This window comes from Amphiura filiformis, chromosome 13 (assembly GCF_039555335.1).
Source record: "Amphiura filiformis chromosome 13, Afil_fr2py, whole genome shotgun sequence".
Taxonomy (NCBI): domain Eukaryota; kingdom Metazoa; phylum Echinodermata; class Ophiuroidea; order Amphilepidida; family Amphiuridae; genus Amphiura; species Amphiura filiformis.
This window is the reverse complement of record NC_092640.1, coordinates 54746075-54768069: the sequence shown is the minus strand read 5'-3', so window position 1 is coordinate 54768069 and position 21995 is coordinate 54746075. Positions and strand designations below refer to the sequence as shown.

General features: G+C 37.5%; 1 protein-coding gene across 1 annotated transcript in view; it reads right to left on the bottom strand.

Moving 5' to 3' along the window:
• Positions 1 to 21610, bottom strand: part of LOC140168533 (electroneutral sodium bicarbonate exchanger 1-like) — a 73820-nt gene extending 52210 nt beyond the window's left edge. Inside the window, 7 exon segments of the mRNA XM_072191932.1 lie at positions 284 to 502; positions 892 to 1052; positions 1714 to 1864; positions 3202 to 3357; positions 5875 to 5950; positions 11561 to 11595; positions 21549 to 21610. Coding sequence (XP_072048033.1) covers positions 284 to 502; positions 892 to 1052; positions 1714 to 1864; positions 3202 to 3357; positions 5875 to 5950; positions 11561 to 11581 — 784 coding nt within the window. The 5' untranslated portion in view covers positions 11582 to 11595; positions 21549 to 21610.
• Between the last annotated feature and the right edge of the window lie 385 nt (positions 21611 to 21995).

Here is a 21995-nt window from a genome sequence, read left to right as displayed (position 1 = left end):
GGAATCCTGTCTTGATACTATAATCTCTGGCATAGATAAACTTGGATTGCTGCATCTGATGTCTTGTCAATCGGACAAAACATGCTGCATTTCACAGCTCATCAACCAATCACAGTGCGCCTCTGCCTTGATCTCAGATGCAACATTACAAATTCATCTCTGCTTCCATAAGCAACAAGTTCTCCAATCTACCAATGCCTAACCTACAACCCGATCACGATCACCTAGTCATGATCAATGAATGCCTAACCTACAAATAACAAAAATTGTTATCATATCTCACCTTGCTCCATAGTTTTATGGGGGTGAGTACCGGATAACGACCGTCCGATATCCGACAGGGACCTGATTGAGGGCAGGAAACTTCCAGTTTTACTGATTTTGCGTTCTTTGTGTTTCTTCTCGCACTGGTGGTGATGTCTTCGTAGTAACGCTTCTCTGACCTGCTCTCGTTTCTCTTCTTCTAATTGACCTGTAGCTATTAACTTATCAAGCACCAGACCTATATAGGAAATCAAATAAAACAAGGAGATTAGTGAATTACGTGGTATGTAAAATATATATTCATATCCCATACCAACATCATGACATTTTTTAAAGGGGTCCCAAAAATGACATTTGAATTCAAGTGGTGGTGGTTCTACAAGATGCAGTTTTCCGGTATCACTTGTGCTTAACCCAACCCTGCTGACCTACCTAAACCTTGAGTGCCTTCGGTCCTCTGGAGCAGGAAGGGGTGTCTACTCCATGTACGCTTCTTCCCTGCTCTCACCCGAAATTTGTTCCAGTGTTTTTGCTTCCATATCTAGGCACATAGCACCAGTTTAGATTAACCAAACCCTCTTGAACCCCCCTAAACCTACTCCATGAATGCTTCTTCCCTGCTCTCACCTGCAATTGTTTCTAGCGATTCCGCTTCCATATCAAGGCACACGGCACCGTTTAAGATGCAACTTCTAAGCTCAAATAGACTGTGTAGTGGTAATGAGGAGACGTGGGGTTTACTCCATCTGTCTGCCCCTGCATCCACTTCCTCCTCGTATTTGATCCATCTGTGACACAAAATGATCAAGTTTGGATTTAGTTTTATTTTCGGTGTAATGCTTTAATTCTAGGCATAGGTTGGGTGTAACCCACAGAATTAGAGAAGGAGAACCGGGACTCCCTATACATATACCGCCACATACAATCGCGCCGTCAGCTATGGGGAGAAAATTGGGGGTATTCGGGTACTTGCTGACGGTGCGCGGAGATGAACGAAAACAATTCTGCGTCTCATCTGAAGCGTCTTGGTACTCGCGTGCAGGTCGCATCAAGTGCGTCTCTCGAATGCGCCCATCATCCATGTCGCGCTTGCATGACAACGAATGTCTCAAGCGCATTCCGAGGGAAACCGAATACCCCCAAATTTTGCTCCATGCCTGTATCAAGATGGCGGTCGAGTCCTGGTTCTCTGGTTTTAATTTTGTGGTGTAACCCTATTGCTGGGTGATATTGCCATTGTTTCTTAATGCTTTGCATGCTAACCATAGGTTTCAATATGAAAAATCTGAAGTTTATGATATTTTCTCAAAATATCAAGAGCTATCTTAAGAACCACTGAACCAAAACTAGGCTTGTTTGTACTCATTTTAATGGAATTTTCATACTGATTCCAAATATGGCCATGAAAATTTAAAATTATGAAATTTATGAATTTTGATATATACATACCTGGCGGTTTCCTTCCATTCCATGTCATCTTCACCATGTTGATATAATTCCTCCATTTCAGTGAAGATTTCGTGAGATTCATGTTCCTCATCTGCTTCCTCTCCCAGGAGGAACTTGACTCTCGCAGAAGGTTGCTCAACAGTAGGGGCAGCTGCAAGGGGGAAACGACATGATTTCATATGTTAATTTATTGCGAAATCACATGATCTTTAAGGTGAGTATACATTCCAAGTAACTATTGAGAATTTAAAAAATTACTATTGAGTATATGAGAGTATTCTGTCCTCCATTTTGGGGATGTTAAGCCACCAGTCCTAGGCTATGTGCAGAAGAGCTATACCTGTAATATATCTCCCAGTTTACAGTTATGGTGAGAGTCCGAGTTAGGATAAGAGTCAAGGCTAGGTTTACAGTTAGGATTAGGGCTTAGTTAGGTTATACTGTAGGTTAGGGTTAAGTTTAGGCTTAGGGTAAAGATTAGAGTTTATGATACTTTTATTGGGTATTTGGACTATAAATGGCCTTTTGGTCTTTCGACCTGTACTCATTTGAAACCTGTTCTCACTAAATGAGCGGGAAGTTGCCAGGGAAGAAAAGGAAATAATTATGGTTTTCATCAAACATGTTTATAACAAAATAATTTTTCTTTGAAATATTGACTTTTGAATACCAAGTGAAGGAGTAATCCTGGCAAGTTATACCATTTTAAAGCTTGATGATCCAGAGATTATGATAATGACCATAACTAGCCTTGATACAAGACTTAAGCCTTTCTCCTTATTCTTTCAATTTTTAATCATTTCCATTTGATCACTATGAGCTGTTCAGTGAGCCCATATCAAATTAATATCAAATATCCCATTTCATCCATCTGATTTTAGTTATGAACTTGTAATATGATCTACTGGACTTACATTTTTTACATTATTTATGAGTGGCAATATTTCACATCCTATCTAGGATGCATCATCAGGCCAACTGATAATTTTCACAATCGCATTTGCTTTTAAGTTTTATACTCATAAATCCAACATGGCTAAAGCACTATGTAGGTCCATAATATTCCCCCCCTATGTACTATCTTCCCTGGTACTATAGACACTCAGCTTACAGAACATCGCAAAGGATGGCCACAGGCATTTTTAATAGTCACAGGTGCCTTCATCTCATAAACACACCATGTAATGTACAGCCGAGTTGGGCACCTGGCCAGCTATGATCAAATGACTTTGGTTTCACGCAGTGAATCAGCGGTGATACACACTGTACACTGTTGATAGCATACTGTATGTAATTTCAACTTGTAAAATAAATAGGCCTATTATATTATGGTGGATTGTGTATATGGTTTCTGATGAATTAAAAAAATTCAGTGGACTAAAGGACATGCCTGAGGACTTGTAGCAACTCTAGGCCATAAATAGATAATAAGGATTTGCAACTTGATCTTTCTGCGGCAACATGTCTCACATAGTTTGCCATTCTTACCTCCTAATAGTGGCGTCTCAGTGGTGGCATCTGCGTCTGAATTGGCCAACCCATTTGAATCGCCATTTTGTTTCTTGTGTTTCTTCCCTCTGTGATGACGATGGCGCTTCTCAGGCTTTGGCATGTGAATGCCCACATAGATGTGTTTGCGATGACCTGGAAAAAAAAACAATAAAAGAAAAGAATAACAGAACCTTGTATGTATAGTAATGTATCGTATCATCATAATGTCAAAACAATAGTAACATTTGCTGAGGAGGATGCCATTTTTTCATCAAAATTCTGATATTACAAAATTGTACATTTGTACTTGAATACTTAAAAATACCCTTTAAACATCAAGGCCTTAGGGGCTGTATTTGTGACAAAATCAAAGTTTTTAGTCAAATCTTGGGTCCCAACATTTGGAATTCCTGAATCTTCCATACGTAGTCTGTAGGAATGTTTATTTAACTACAGATAATAAACTTTAAGCAAACACTACTAATTATCATTGATATAACAATTCAAAATAATATCTCATAATATCTCAATTATTGACATACTTATATTATTAGCAAATATATATATCAATCATCTGTCATTATCAATTATGAAATAGCCCTATGCAGACTGGCATGAAACTTACAATGATTTGGAAACCGTAAGAGTGCCAAAATTAAACACCCCATGCATCACAAGCTACCTCCATCTGATGCTTTGCCACTAGAACCCTAGTGCCTAGCCCAGGCATTCTCAATTGGTGGTGTGCATGCTACTTGTGGCGCTTGGAGTAAGTTGAAGTGGCGCACAGTAAGTTCATAAATTTTTTCACATAAATTTTTAACAAAAAAGGTGAAAATAGCACATCTGAGTCTTTAGAAAGCCCTAAAATCTCAAAGGGATACAATAATTTAGTAATGGTAGAGACCAAAGTTATGATTTATCCTGTTCTGTAAGTATATGGTGTATCAAATGATTGGTACACATCAATTTTGATGTTTATTGAAAAGCCTGCCTCTTCCAAATACAACATTGGATACTCTTGAAATGTCCAGAATGTATAGTTTATGACTTGTTTTACAATTTAAATCTACAATTTATTTTGATCTAACATTTAATTTTGATGTGTCATGCTCATCCATTATCAATGAAAACTGATGGGTACCAATCATTTTGAATTTGATACAGCTTGTAAACCAAAACTGGGCAATGGACAAAGCAGGAGTAGTGTCTGACGCATGAACACACATATCATTTGTACCACAAGAAGATGGCGAAAGGCTGAGTTTCTATACGATAACTAAATTATTGTATCCCTTTATATCCCTCTAACTTAGTTTACCTCAGAGAATCAACATTTTTAAGCGTGTCTGTATGCATGGTATGAAACTTTGAGGGTTCTTAAAACCTGAGGTATGTTCAGCCTCTGAACATGCTGTATATAGACACTTCCTATATTTAGAGAATAAAAGATAAAACTGTTGGTTTTACTATCTACTATCATGTCATAGATGATAGGCATGTCGTATAAGCTAGTACGTAGAGATATTTACACCTCATAAATATTCATGAGCAAATCATGCTACTTTATTGGTCAATCGCAAATGAAACGATCTATTCTATTTCACTGTGTAATTATAGTTTTCCCGATTTACAGGACAACCTCGTCCCCATAACCAGTACCTCGGGGAAAATAGTTTGCTTTACTTCCCCTATAACCATGTTGTATTTGTATATTATTACACCTCATTAATATTCATGACTAAATCAGGCCACCTAATTGGTCAATCACAAATGACACAACCTATCACCGTGCAATAGTTTTCCCTACCATCACAAAAACCTCATCCCTATAGTCAAAGGTTTGTGAAATAAACAAATACTACATGGTTTATATCAGAGAAATAGGGATTTTTTTAAAATTTTCCCTCAGTACTGGCTTCAGGCCTTTCACGGTCCTTGTTTTGGAATTGAAGTTAAGACTTAGTGTTTTTAGTTGACTCTCGCCAGGCGGCGGATGACATGATCGAGCCGGCAACTTGTGAAACCGCCCGGCCGTATGGCATTTTCCAATATAGTCGGTTAGTTTTGTGGGGTTCATTATCGAACCCCAGCGGTTTTAGCTTGTATTTATATTATTTATCAACATAGGCTTATTTGTTTGTGATATTTCAAGCGTTTTAAAATTTCAAAATAATCCCATTCAATGACACGGTTGACAATGAAAATTTACTGAATTTAGAGAATGCAATGCGGCCACCACCTGACTCTCGCGATCTAGAGTCAATAATAACACTAATATGAGGACCAACTACCGCAACCCAAACACCCCCACCCAACCACCCACCAGGGGTGAAATCAAGTGGGAGATGGGAGCCGTTTGGTCCCCAGAAACTCTGAAATGGCCCCTGGTTCCATCTCAATTTTAGTTGACCAGGGGACACTTTTCTCACAGAACTGGCCCCCTGGATAATGAACCAAAAATATCAAATTACAAGCAAATAGTGCTTATTTTTAAAATGCATCCAGCACATCTTTATTTTTATTGGCCCCTTGGTAATTGGAAATGGCTCCTGGTTCTTCCAAATCTTGGTGAACCAGGGGCCACTATTTTTGCCAAAGTGTCCCCTGGTTCAAGCTCTCTTATTTTCACCCTTGCCACCCCCACCTCACCCTGCCCTCCAGACTTACTATCAATTTCACTTTGACTTTGTGGACCTTTGACAATCCTCTGTGGATCAAGTACTACCTCCGAGTCATCCATTTTCTGTTCAAAGAAAAAAAGACAAAACACATTTAAAAGTAGAAGTAAAGTCAAAACATAGACTCTGAATACAGTCTTTGGTCAAAACATACAGCTAGTAGAATTTTCTTATTTCTAGTCCAATAAACAGTACCGTACTCACTGTGGACGTTTCGATGTCTACCAGACATCTTTATCTAAACGTCCACAGTGAGTTCTACTATTAAATTCTACTATTATGTTTCATAAGTCCTGATGAACATGTTCAGTAAAAAATACAGCTGTTCATAACCGCAAAGTTCCCCTGGCTGTCTGTCCCATTGTTCCCAAATGTTATTCCACCAAGTTTCTTACTTACCATACTTGACCTCTGTGTGACCTTGATATTAGACAAAAAATGGTGTTTGATTGTCCTCATCTTTTTTTTGGTTTTACTGTATAAACGAATACTGACCCTAATTTTGGAAATTACCAAAATTGCTTCTTTTCTTCAAAATGTTTGACATCCTAAAAAGTTTTAAAATAATTTCTTCACACTTCAAATTGTTTTAAAAACACGAATGAAGTGGTATACAGTAGAGAAATATCCAAATTCACACCTATTTGGGCTATTTGTTATTAGGCAAGCATGTTTAGGCTATGACTTAAAAAAAAAAAAAAATAGGATCTATATGGACAATCAGACACTTTTTTCTGGCCTTACCGTAGTAGTCTCAGCCTTTCAAAATAATTCAAAATCCATCAATTTTTACTTTTAAAATTGACCTTGAATTTTTCCCAAACATATTAACGACATAGCGATCAATCAAAATTAGTTGTTTCTTGAGCAAAATCAAAATTCTGTTTTTACTTTTGTTAAATGTGCCATTTTTAGAGCTTTATTTTGATGAAAACCACATCACAATCGGACTTACGATTAGAGAAACATGGCCATAGTGTTGCTCAGAACAATGAAACACAAAGGAAGTTGAAACTACTGGCTGTATCCTAAAATCAATATTAGCAACACACAACTCATTTAGCTTTAATCACATCACATTTTACTCTCACCAAGTTTCATCACAATAGGTAAAATTAGTAAAAAAAACAAAAAAAAAACTTGTTAAAATTTGATTATCGTTACCATAATTTGACCTCTGATGACCTTTAAATTGTGTGACATATATTAAAAGTTAACAGGCCTCGAAATAAGACAGAATTTTTGAGGACCATTTGGGCCCTCGATCGTAAATGTTTGAGCGCCCTCACAAATCTTTGTGGGCCCGCATTTGGGCTATTGGTTTAAAACTATGAACCCCACAAAAAAGTGAGGAAAATGGTAAATTTTTTGCGGGCCATTTGGGCCTGCCGGATGTATCTTTTGAGGGCCTTCACTGATTTTCGGGGCCGAGGGCCCTCCTTATTTCGAGCCCTGAAGGTAAAACCACACAAAGTTTCATCATCATACGATAAAATCAATCAGTTTCCATTTCCTGCATTCGGGAAATTTCCTGACAACTTTCATCTCACAAATAGAGTGTAGAATGTGCACATGATGTAGTGCATTTAATAAAAATGAACAAAAATGTTGCATATATTTCAAAATCAGAGGCCCACACAAACTTCAACACAGGCAATCGCGGACCTTGTCTATTGCTATCAAAATAAGGATGTCTGAATCGATATTTAATCAACATACCACAGACCAATATATCACATTTTGTGTGTGTACGTAGCTGTTTACATGTATGATACACAGTATGTAATATGCCTGCAGAACCATGGTCTGTATCTTTAACGTATAATAGGACATCAAAAATGCATTTGGCATGGAATTGCGACTTACTGCAGACCTCAATGAACCGAGGATGGTGCTCGTTTGCAGGTACATTTGTAGGTAAAGGCCTTGTGTATATATGTCCTCGTTTGCAGACAAAGACCATCACACACTCAGGGTCAGAAATTTGACGAGAATCCATTCTCGCAAAGATTCTCATCATCAACAACATGGATTCTCGTAAATATTTCAGTTTACGGTATATCATACAAAATTATATGGCAAGAATCCATGGATTCATGCAAAATTCCAGCGGGAGATTTAAGGATTATCGCACTTGGTTGCAAATTTCTGACTGTGCACCCTGTCCCCACACAAAAACACTCCCACACTCACACAAAGGTCATTCCCCCATTTTAATTAGCTCTTACTTAAATCCAAAACAAAATCCATTATATAAGCACTCAAGCTATTTCAGTTTCAAATGCCATCAATAACACAAACATCGCATTGATATTTAAAACATGCGTCACAATCTTTTTCTGTAACATTTACAGTATGTTGATTTGCCGACTGATGAAAAACTCAGATTGTTATTTACATCCGTCAGTCACGTCAGAAGATAAACATTTTAGCAGACCAGGATTGGTGAGCAGACACATTACTATGAGAAATACGTATATAATGTACATCATCTTAAATCAGACTTTGGACTTTCAACATACACATTAATGTATTATCAGATACCAGCTGGCTTCTTTCCCAATCTCACCGCGTAGTCAGCCTTTTAGTGTGTGTGTGTGTGTGAGGTGTGGGGTGGGAGTGGTGTAGTGTGGGTCATCATATGGGGGCACAGACCATGATTGGGGGCACTGGATCTGGGGGGGGCACACTGCACACACTGTTTTTGGCAATTTTCCTACAGGATTTTCTAAAATTTCAGATCAATGGATTGGGGGAGGGGTGGCACATGCCCCTATGATGCTACGCCACTGGTGGGGGGGCCTAATTTTTGTCCCCATTTTACCCCATCTATAATTTTTTTTATCTCGATTGCTCAAATTTTTGTTCCCATTTGCTACAATTTCGTCAAGTTGTTTTTAGTAATTTTAATGATACTTTTGATTTTTGTGCCTTTGTGACTTTTTAGGCTTTGATCAACCTACACAGCAATTAGGCTGTCGATATCAAACATTTAAATTTATGTAAAATATGTACATAAACTTTCTTATTTGCATATCAATGTATCGCTGTTGTTTCATCCAGTTTTCCAGTACTTCCAATAACCATTTTTATATTTTACTTTGGGGCAGTGGGCAAAATTGAAAAACTTATAATGCAATTTTCTCAAAATTAATGGAATGAATTGTCCTTATCTTATTTTATTATAATGTCTTATCTTTTCCTGTTTGTAATTGTATTTTTTTTTGTTCTGTTCAACCCTTGAATGTATTATCCATGGTCGCATATGTTGCCCCATAATTTTTTCAGGTTTTTCATTGATGCCACTTTTATCTTGTCTCAGGCCCACTTTTGTTCTGTCTCTTGTCTATCACAAGGTTTGTTCTACATTTTGTACCACGATCGCATTTGACTGTCAGCAGTGGGCTTGTGATCAGATACACTACTCGCTCAGATAGCGGCTGCTGACCAGTTTGATCTGATTTATTTATTACGCTCATTAGGTTACTGATTCATTGCATGTGCGCAGTACTGTGATCTGCATTGTGACTGTATGAGAATACGAGACTAGTATTAGTGGGGAATACCTCAGTTATTTATAGAACGATGCTTGGTAGCAAAATCAGGTCAAGCATGAGGACTACGTGACTGACTGGAGCATGAATTGTATCATTGCAAATAAATAATAATTATGTTGAGACAAGGTTCTCTAAAACAGAGTTTCTCAGTAATCAAAATGTCTTAGCGAGTAATTGAAATGTTGTGCATTGGATGCAACTTAACATTTTTTGTGTGTGTTATATACAAATTATTAGAATAAATTTAGTAGTTTTTTCGCAGTATTCTTCAAGTAATGTACCAAACGAATGGGGTAGGTCTATATCAGTATGCATTGTCATGGTGATTTACAAAGAAAGAATCCAGTTATTATAGATAACCTTCTTTTCTTTCCTTTTTAAACTATTTATAGAACGATGCTTGGTAGCAAAATCAGGTCAAGCATGGGGACTACGTGCGTCATTGGAAAAAAATCCTGTTGAGACAAGGGGAGTTTATCGCAGTATTCTTCAAGTAATGTACCAAACGAATGGGGTAGGCCTAGTACTAAATGCATTATAATGGTGATTTACAAAGTAAGAATCTGGTTTTTATAGGCAACTTTTATTTATTTTTTTTCCACTATTTTTCAGTTGTATATATTTTTTTTAATAGTAGCAAAAATAATGTTTTTTGTGCTTTCTGTGCGTTGCTCTTTTTCTGTGACACAGAAAACTTGCCACTTCAGTTTAAACCTTTGATCACAACACAAAATTAGCGTGCATGGAATTTGAAAAACTCTCGGCTAACCTTAAATATATACTTAAGTAACACTAAGTTAGAAAATAAACTTGGTTTGTATTATTCTGTGATATATTGGCAGCAAAATGAAACTTAAAACTTTTATATACAACTGCTATAAAGGAGAGAAAAATCAGTTTTAATAAAATCTTTGTTTTTAAAAATGTGGCTATTTTGAGAAATTGGCAAAGTGCCAAAAACAATTCCCTGTAGTAATTCAATGGGATTTTGAGATGACAAAAAATTGCGTAAGTCAAAAACGCTTTTTTATTAAAAATTAAAACTCGGCAAATAAAATTTTCTAATAAATATACACATCCTATATAATTTTCAAGGAGTTCTGAGCATACATAAACCTTTGATCACAACACAAAAATTAGCGTGCATGGAATTTTCAATTGATACTTCAACTATCATCAGCAGACTGAGGTCTCATCAGGGAAGTGCCTGGTAGCACTTCCCTGGTCTCATGTCTCCCAACACATCCACATGCAGTCTTCTGGCAGTCTTCATCATTGAAAGTTCAACTTCTGGACAGGGAACCCAGATATTTTGAACATGGTGTTAAGAAATCAGCCATCACTGAACAGTTTAAATACAGTGAGGGGAGATACAAGTTACCGAGAATCTACAACCCAATTTTGGGATGAAGTATCCAAAAGGTTGTTGACCCATAACCTGGGTTGCCAGTCTTCTAATGAAAGTCAAAAGTGACAACTGAAAATTCCTGGTAGCAAATTTTTGTATTGTGATCAACGGTTTAAACTACTATTAAAACTATGTTAACTATTAACAACATGAACTTTCATTCTAAGCGTGGAACACATGTGACCAGATCTGGTCCAATCAGGCTAAAGTCGTAAACTGAAATAAGCAAAAAGTGAGGGGAAAAAACCCGGGGGGAAAAACCAATGAAATTAAAAACATCAGAAAATGGACAAAAGGTTCATAACTTTGCAACCAAGTATTCAACATCAGTAATTGTACATGTACTGAGCAATGGTAGTAACTCAATTTTCGAAATTTCCTCCTAAAGACTGAGTGGATCAGATTTTTAAAAATATTAGCCTATAGCAGCTACTGTATTTCCTCTAAAAGCAAAGACATTGCCAATTAAATTTTTCCAGGCCTGGACTGGATTTTCTTAATCATTCTTTATCAATCATTATCACCTGCTAGCTGCTACTCCTACATGTGGGCCTATATCAGTATGCTCCAAATCTAGCATATTTCAATTTTTCCTTGCTACATATAGTTTTCTTCTTCTCCTTTGGTTTATACTGTGTCACAACATAATTGTGGAACAAGATGCATATGCATTAGTATCACAACAAGCGTCACACCCTGATCACACTTACCTTTACCTTGGCGGCCTCCATATCTGACCATAGACCTTGAAAAAAGAACACACTTTACTGACCCCTATACTGCAGTTGTATAACTACATCAGTACATGTAGTACCTTGACATTGAACACAACTCACACTAGGCATAGACCATGGAACTAGGCCAGCCAACAAATAGCCTAGGGTCATCCATCTTTGACCTTTATAAAGTATAGTGGGGAAATTTTAGATGGCTTTTTATTTTCGTGCTTTTTTGCAGTTAATTTCAGGACTGCGAATTTAAAAGCCTGCAAAAAGTTTGTGCCCCATAGTCTTAAATGAGTAACTGTTGTGATCGCAAATATTTATAAGAATCAGGAAAACTGCTCCGAATGGCTCAAACTTCAAAAAAAAGTTATACCGCAAAAATATCATGCTTTCTATAACTTATAAGGAGCACTTTTACTGCTTTGCACAAGTCCAGCTGCCAGTGGGTTACTCATTGTTTTGGTGTCCATACTTTTCTTTTTGATAGATTTTGCTTCTCAAGATCACCAATTTAAAAAATATGGACCACTCCAGCGTCAGTTTTTGGATGGGAGCGGTTCTCCTCGTTCAGAATTAACTTGCAATCATTGTGAGAATTTCCAAAATAAAAGAGGCTATGAAGTACATGCAGACTAATTCCTAGTACCTGTTGATATCACAGTTCCAGGATCTGTGATAAGATTCAACTGCTTCCTGCATCTATAATAAGGGGCTGTGCAATAATTAATAGCCCTAATGGGAGGGTACAATTGGGGGGGGGGGGGGAGAAATTTTTGGCAAGCCGAAAGGGGTGGGGGAAACCATTTTTGGCAAGAGGTAGTCATTGTGACCGCCATCAAAGCCGCCATCTGGTGGGTACAGAGTGCCTTGTTGCAAAGATCACCGCGTTGACGCTTGACTGAAGAGGTGCATCACATGCTGCGACTTAATGTCTAACGCATGACATGCAGAACGGCAGTACCCACAAAATGGCGGATCCCGCGGAAAAGGCCGACTGCCTATTCCTGTTGATAAGATCACAGTTCCAGGATCTGTGATAAGATTTGACCACTTCCTGCACCTCTAAATCTATTATTGAAATCTCTGATAATTTTCAGGCATGGGACTACGCATTTATGAAAAAGTCTGGAAAAGCTGGAAAAGCGCGTAAAATTGGCCCAAAACATCTGAAAATGGGCTGAAAATAAATAAAACTGCAGGAATTTTGACATCAAAAAGGACTGGTTCCAGAGTTTTGACTGGAAATTCTCATGCCTTTATAATGATATCATTTATTTATTCAAGGTTTATTAGAAAAAATGCACTTCGCAGCCAAAGGCTGAATTACATACATTGCACCTAAAAAAACACTCTTGAACTGTATTTCACCATCTACATGTAAGGACTGAGGGTGCGCAGGTTTTTGCCGCAGGTGGAAAAATCACGGTTTTAATCGCGCTTAATTGGCAAAAACAATTTTTGCCGGCAAAAATTAATTAGTAAGACAAAAATAATTTCCTGAGTGTAACATAGTCTCGGTCTCAGTCGATTTGTGCTCCTTCGTCACTAAACAAACCGTCTGGGGACAACCCCATAGTACGTCTTTTCTGAATGACTGAACATCAACTCCCAAAATACTGGCGTTAAATTTTGCTGTCAATCAACGCTGGGCTTCAGCGCATGCAGCAGTTGATGGACAGCTATGCGGTTACATAAATCCGCGTACATTAAAGGCGATATCAGACAATCGGCGCCGCAGTGGTTGCTAAAGCTAGCGTACATTTTTTGTTCGTGGTATCTACAAAGTGGAGGGCATAATGATGTTTAGTGTCACTTACACAAGTCACGTCCTATAGCCAATTGAAAACAGTTTTATTTGGAAATTCATTAACCAATCAGCGATCGTCATTTCAGGGTTGTCGCCAGACGGTTTGTTTAGTGACGGAGGAACACAAACCGGCTGGGACCGAGACAAAGTGTAACAAGGCCAGATTTTGTAATTATGAGTAACATATTGAGAAATTAACTAGGCATGCGTTTTCATTGCTCAAGTGCATTTTAAGCGAACTGAGGCATATATCAAATTCAAAACTTTTTCATTTTAAGGACTTGATGAGACAAAAAATATGTTGAATGATTCACTAAAAGTTCCAGGGTCTATGGTTTAAACCAGGCAAAAACTGGCAAAAACAGGTTTTTGCAAGCAAACCGAACCCAGCATGTACATGTAGGCCTAGACATTCAAGGCCTATGGTTATTACTTCTTGGAAATTCTATCTGACTCACCCATACCATTTATAGAAATAGCTTTACTGACCTGAGCAGCATTGAAGCATGTTATTGCTTTAACCATTTCTTGCTTTTGTTACTTTATTTGCATAATTTTTCCTACATGTACTTGTTGAATGCCTTACTTCAAATTCACAATATGCAAAACAAATACACTCTTTAATCAAACTTGGTATATATATGTAGGCCTACTTCGGTATTTTGGGCGTGTATTTTTGGAATATCAGCTGCACATCTGAAAAATATGAATCGAGAACCCCACCCCTGGGCACTACATACACAAAATAGACCTTTTCAAATCAAGATCGGAAAAGTTAGGAAAACCGCACAATTTATTCACTAAGCTAGGGGGTCAAATTGTACCCAAACTGGCGGACAAGAAATGTCATGAATTAAAACACCATTTTACGCGAAAATACAGCTTATTATTTAGCCAATGTGAACATGGGGTCATCGCAAGAAATATTTTCCTAGCATATTGAGCTAACACCTCATCAGCTACTTGGTTTTCACAATAAGATACTAATGGAAAGAAATGGACAAATCTCCGTTATTTTTCGTCAGTTCATTTTTGTTTACAGAACATTTTATTTATGGGCATCACCTCTTCCACAGTCAGTCTCTTACACAACACTACCACCACACGCTTGATTGGACGTTGAATATCCTTGGCAAAAGTACCCCTCTCGTCCATAGATTAACAGTCGAAAGTTTGTCGTAGTTTATAATGCCTGATACACATTGGAACTTTGCACTGCACATGATGCTGAAGAGGTACTTTAATGCGTGCGCGATAGGGGAAATTATTCCAATTGAATGAACGCAGCTTTCAATAGCGTGATTTAATTTTTTGCGTACACTGCACGATGTCACGCCAGCGTGCAGCGACTGTGCGTGAGTAACGCGAAGTGAATCAATCATGCCAACGCACTTTTCGTGATTGGATAGCATTGTATCCAAGGTCGTATGCGTTAAGCGTTGTAGTTTGAAATACGCAATATACGATCGCGGTTGGATCGAGTGCAGCTGTTAAAAGCTGCGTTCATTCAATTGGAATTCTTACTATAGAGACATTTGACATAATTTGTTGTGGGGATTTGGGCTCCTTGCACAAAGTCCACACAAACAGATGTCTCATGTGTTTCTTGTATACAAAAAAGCAGACAAACGAAGTATTTTTTTCAGTGACACTTTCAGGATATGTCAAGTGTGTGCTAATGATGAAACCTATTAAATTTGAATGGTAGTAGAAAAAAAAAAAAAAAGAATAACGAAGTATTCAGAATTGTACTAATTTAGTTGGACGTTCACAAAGTCACCCAATATTATACCTTATTAATCTGCATTGGCAACTCTGTATTCCGTGCGATCCAACCAGAGGTTGGTCCATATAGTCGTGCACATAGTCGTGCATAGCCGGCTTTGCCTACCGTTGCCATTGGTTACTTAATTTATACTTCTATCTCAGACTGGCTGAGGGCCAATCAAGTGGAAGTTGCCCAATAGTCATGATAGTATATCCCCCATTGACTCGGTCGCTTTTAGAGTCGTAACGATGTGGTATAGACTTGCCAGTCTACAGTTGGAAGAAGACGCCCGTTTGTACACAGAGACTGGCTTATGCTCACTGTGTGTGTCATTGGAATCTATACAAACGTAGCAACATTTTTTTTGCAATTGAGTCAATTTATATAAAATTGGTACTCACATATCTGATTTCTAAATCATAATTATCCTGTTTAATGTATCCAAGTACCTTACACTTGGAATTTGTGATACTTCAAAGATAATTTTGAGCCATCGACCTTACGAGATGAAACAATGCAAGTCACAAGATCTCGCGCGATGACCCACCTCTTTTACAGCCGGTTTCTGTCTTCAAGTCATGTTCAGCGATACAGCCACGTTGCACTCTGGGGTCGAGACTAATCAGTTACGTCGTTAACAACGAGTAAACAAAATGGCTGGGAAAACGGGAAAATTGTGTCCTTAAAAGTGTTTCAGCGTGACGATCAGAAACCTCAAAAAACAATTTTTGTTGGGCCGCGCTTGATATGCTAATGATATACAGGTACATTGTAGGATATAAATTGGATGGTAAATAAGCCAAATATTGCAAGAAATCTACTCGCTAGAATCCTAGCGACACCGCAAAAAAAATGACCGTCCATGCGAATGTAATATTGAAATCGTAAAATCCCTACTAGTAATAGACCTACTTGTCACTAATCGTGGCGGCGTGATCAAGTCGTGATAAAAAGGTCAAAGTGGCTGATCAATGTGTGGGCAAATGTTCAAGTGGCTTTTTGACCAATCGGCTTTCTAGCAGTAAAATATGGGGACCAATCAGGTTGTATCAATGTGATACCAATAAACTATGATGTATGACTCATCTTGTTAGGCCTACTAAAAATAAAATTCGGTTTCTGGTAACCCGCCCGCCCTCTTTTTTGGTGCCGCAAAAAAAATAATTTATGCCACTTTTGGAAAAAATAAAAATTTTCAAGAGTCGTCCGTGTCGAAATTCTGACATGAAATAATTTATGCCACTTTTGGAAAAAATAAAATTTTTCAAGAGTCGTCCGTGTCGAAATTCTGATATGAAGTTGTTGGAAATCACATTATTTTATTTTCCCCCGACTTTCTGCCATTCAATGATTAAAGAAATACAGTTGAATTGATAGATAATATTTATCGCGATATAGGCCTAGGCCTATGCACAACTATTTTATTTATGAAAACAGCGTGCAGCAGGACTCGTAATATTAAGTAGGCCTACAACTATTGAAAAACTATTGAACTACCCAGCAAACACAAAAACGTTTTAAAAATGTTTTAAATAAGTTATATTTTGGCTTTTGGTTTAGCTAAAAACGTTTTAATAACATTAAAATGTCGGGTTATATAAAGGTCATGATAACGTTTTAAAACGTTTTGTATGAAAACACAATACAACAATATTTTTCAATGTTTTCAAAAATGTTATTGTAAACTATTTTTACAAACATTTTTGCCAAATATTGTGTCAATACTTAAATAACATTATGTTAAAATGTTTGAACCCAGCAAACACAGAAATGTTCTTAAAATGTTTTTTCAAAACCTTTTAATAACATTTAAATGTCGGGTTATATAAAGGTCATGAAAACGTTTTTAAAAGCGTTATTGAAAATATTTTGGGCAAACATTTTTTCGCAAATATTTTTCAACCCCAAAATAACATTCTGTTTAGAATGTTTTGTATCAAGTTTTCAAGAATGTTTTTGGAATGTTATTAAAACGCTTTTTATACCCTTTATATAACCCGACATTTAAACGTTTTTCTGTAAAACATTTTGTTTGCTGAGCAGTAGATTATCAAAAATGTTTTTAAGGTTATGAAAATGTTTTATACTCTTAATATACCCTTTATATAACCCGACATTTAAACGTTTTCTGACAACCTTTGATAACCTTTTGCGAATGATGTCGAAAACGTTTTGTGTTTGCTGGGTATTTTGTCTGTGTCCGCAAAAATTTGATAAAAACGGTAATAGTAGGCCTAACACTATAAGACAAAGGCCTAGCGCTCATTAAATCGGTGTTGTTGTCGAACTAATTCCCATAAAGCTCAGTATTAAAAAGAGCAAGTAATAAAAAAGTTAAAATGCTAAAAATGATGTAGGCGAAAAATTGTGTAATCTTGTCCTAGACACTCAGCGATAAACCCCTATCAAGTATGAATAAAAGACTGTTCATTTCAATTTATAAGCGTTGAGGAAGTTGTGCATTTTGTCAGCACCGATATAATAAAAATTAAAATAACTAACCTGGCCCGGGGGGGCCACTCATATATGAAAGTTGTAAGCATCCGCGTGAAAGAAAACACGGATTTAGGGTGGTTTTGAAAAGCAAAACGAGGATCCGCGCGGATCCGCGATTAGGGTCTCAAAACACTCATTTTAGTAAAAGAAGGGGTGTTTTTTTAAAGGATGATCCTCGCTTAGGGTAATTTTATAAAATTACCCAATTAACGGACATTAGTAGTGACATATTTATCAAATTATTCGGCACAAAAGAGTGGTTTCTGAGCAATTTTACCAACCAGATTTTAAAAATGGAGCGGACTTCAACAGTGCCAATTTTAAGCTTACTGATATCACTGTACCGACACACGCAATGTATATCCTTGTTTGGGGCAAATTTCTAACCAATTCCTCGCTTAGGGTGTTTTTATAATGTCTATTGTTTTAGGGGTAAATTTCAAGACAATTCCTTGCTTAGGGTGTTTTTATTTCAGTTCAATCCTTGTTGAGGGTCAGTTTGACAAATTTTCGACATCCTAGCTTAGGGTCATTTTTGAAAGTCAATTCACGCGGATGCATACAACTTTTATACATGAGTGATCCCCCCGGGTAACCTGGCAGATTTCAGGATTAACCAACATTTATTTTCTCATGCCGCTCGCCCAGGCCTGCATATTATCCCGTCAAGAAACTCAACCCTAGGCCTACCTTTTTCAACATGTAAATATAATTCCATAGCGATAAATAGTGAAGCGTTGCATTGAAGATGAGGATACTTGAATGATACAGATATTAAGCACATGTTAAATGGGGGGTATGGGGATGTCCCAGTTTGTTTTACAAGGGCAATTATTATTTGACCCAAACTTTTTGGTGGGTGGGTTCATCATGACTCGAGACAGAACAAGTTTGTATTGGTTAATGGGTCAAGGTCATCCAGGGGTCATCTGAGGTCAAATTATTAAAAACTATCATATGGGCATGAAACTTGATAGGGTAGATTCAATATTTAGAGCCAAATTTGTGGAGGGTAATTTCGGGGTCACCAAAGGTCAAATTAGTAAAAACTGTCATATGGGCATGACAATTGGTTAGTACAGTCAACATTTAGAGCCAAATTTTTTGAAGGTCATTTGGGGTCACCAGAGGTCATCTGAGGTCAAATTAGTTAAAACTGTCATATGGGCATGAAACTTGGTTAATACAGTCAACATTTAGAGCCAAATTTTTGAAGGTCATTTGGGGTCACCAGAGGTCATCTGAGGTCAAATTAGTTAAAACTGTCATATGGGCATGAAACTTGGTTAATACAGTCAACATTTAGAGCCAAATTTTTTGAAGGTCATTTCAGGTCAACAGAGGTCATCTGAGGTCAAATTAGGTTAAACTGTCATATGGGCATGAAACTTGGTTAATACAGTCAACATTTGGAGCCAAATTTGTTGAAGGTCATTTCGGGGTCAACAGAGGTCATCTGAGGTCAATTAGGTTAAACTGTCATATGGGCATGAAACTTGGTTAATACAGTCAACATTTAGAGCCAAATTTGTTGAAGGTAATTTTGAGGTCACCAGAGGTCATCTGAGGTCAAATTAGTTAAAACTGTCATATGGACATGAAACTTGGTTAGTACAGTCAACATTTAGAGCCAATTCTTTTAAGGTCATTTCGGTCACCAGAGGTCATTTGAGGTCAAATTAGTTAAAACTGTTATATGGGCATGAAACTTGGTTAATACAGTGAACATTTCTAAGAGCCAAATTTTTTAAGGTCATTTCGGGGTCACCATATGTCATCCGAGGTCAAATTAGTTAAAACTGTCATATGGACATGAAACTTGGTAAGTACAGTTTACATTTGAGCCAAATTTTTTGAAGATCATTTGGGGTCACCAGAGGTCATCTGAGGTTAAATTTGTTAAAACTGTCATATGGGCATGAAACTTGGTTAATACAGTCTACATTTAGAGCCAAATTTTTTGAAGGTCATTTGGGGTCACTAGAGATCATCTGAGGTCAAATTAGTTAAAACTGTCATATGGGCATGAAACATGGTTAGTACAGTCAACATTTAGAGCCAAATTTTTTTGAAGGTCATTTTGGGGTCACCAGAGGTCATATTAGTAAAAACTGTCATATGGGCATGAAACTTGGTGGATACAGTCACCATTTAGAGCCATATTTTGGGAAGGTCATTTGGGGGTCACCAGGGGTCGTCTGAGGTCAAATTAGTAAAATGTTGTATTGGCAAGAAACCTGTCGAGATTTGATCCCCAAGTCAGGTAAACTTAAAAAATTGGTTTGATTTACACTTATTGATTTCACGTTCAAGTCATTAACTGTTTACAAGTTAATATTATATTTGACTATTTTTGGATCCCAAAAGTTTGGTTATGGACCCTATTTTTTGGATTTAAGATAAGAGGGTCCATTTGGAGTTTGGACTCCTTACTTTTTCTACCCTAATTATGGTCATTTCAAAATATTATTTTATCTGTTTAGTGTTTTGTATTGCATAAATTTCCAAATTGTATGTAGCAGTTTTCTATAATTGCACAAACAGAAAAAGCTTTTATATATAGACAAGAACAGTGAATGACAGAGAGTAGGTAAATGATATTGGACAGTACGACACACTTGTGTAGTATGAGAAGAGCTTTTGCGATTGAGACCCCGAGTCATACTGTTTTTCTATTGGCTAGCCTTCACGTGTTAAATTGGGTCGAAATTTCAGTAGGCCCCCTATGTGTAAATATTTTTTTTTCCTTCCTTCCGTCCCAATTTTTTCAGAGCATGTTACCGGAAACATCATTTTATTTTTATTTAGCCTTATTTATATTATGGCGTAGTACGTTTTGTGCATTGCCGTCCACGGGATATTATAAAAGAAAAATCGATTTTGCCCAAACCCCCCCAAACCTGTATAATAAACACATCAAGGAAATTGGTACTTGACTTGATGAATGACTCATCGTGTTGAGCGAATTGATGATGATGATGATAGCGATTACGTAGCGCTATGACACAAGTTTTTGTACATTGAAAGCCTACAATGTTGTATCGGTAAATAATAATTAATTTAAATGATGTTGCATGCGCCTATGCTATATTCCATGTTTTTGTTTACACCACGCCAAAGAAAGCGTCACATCGCCCGTCAGTGAGTGAGGATTGCCAAACCAGCGATTTGGTAGCCCAATTGGGCAAAAGATTTTCCGCGACTTTTGACAATTTCTGTCCCATAGAAACCAATGGTTAAGAAAAAAATTAGGCGACTTTTCAACATTGGCTCCCGCGACTTCCGATCATTTCATGTCCCATAGAAACCAATGGTAAAGAGAAAAATTGGCGACATTAATTTTTCGATTATTTGACCCGCAATTGGGCTGAAATCTTTTGGCAACCCGGGCCGTCACTTCCCTTCAAAGTATCCACTGCAGACAGGCGTGTAATTAATTCGGTCAAATCGGTCTCATTCATCAACAAACATTATACATTCAACTTCTATTCAACAACTATTTCACCAGGCCAAGTGTCCATGCTCCTATGTTTTCCCTTCAACCTTTACAAAATTACAAACCTCTACCGTCTACCTTCATTTTAACTCTCTAACCTCTCACTTTCCCTTCTTACAAACATTTAACTAATTACCCCCACCCATCGACTCGCCAAATCCCCACAAGGTTCTGAACAGAAACAAAACATACATCACCCAACCTAAACCAATCAATCACAAACACCATCAATGATCACCCAAACACATGTACCATTCAGTACCAAAACAAACCACCAAAGCAGAGAACCGCGAAGCCCGAGAACCGCTCTAGTTTATTATAGGATGTCATCAAACTTTTGGTTTGTTCCCTAGAAGTACTCAAATAAGTTTCACAATGAATAGAAACAAGTCACATATATACTCACGTTTGCAATGAGATTTAACTCCTCAGGTACATGTAAAGGCCACAAAAACTATCCAGATGGCTCTGTAAAAACAAACAAATAGATCTGCATTAATAATAGGCTTCTGAAAATAGTCCCAAACAGAAATGTTTGGTAGACTCATAACCGGTGCGATCTTACCTTTCCGATGTTGATTAAGATACTTCTTGCATCGATCCCGAGATGCGGAAAAACCAATAGTCATTTTGTCCTACATAAATGAATAAATAACAAAAACCCCCCGATTCCCCGGTTGACTCACCCAAAAGGTGACGTCACACCATCTGATCGTCCCTTATCCGACTTGGGATCCCCTACTCGGACCAAACTTGTAGGGGTGGCCGGGGTCCGGGATAATCAACATCGGAAAGGTAAGATCGCACCAGTTATGAGTCTACCAAACATTTCTGTTTGGGACTAGACTCAGTA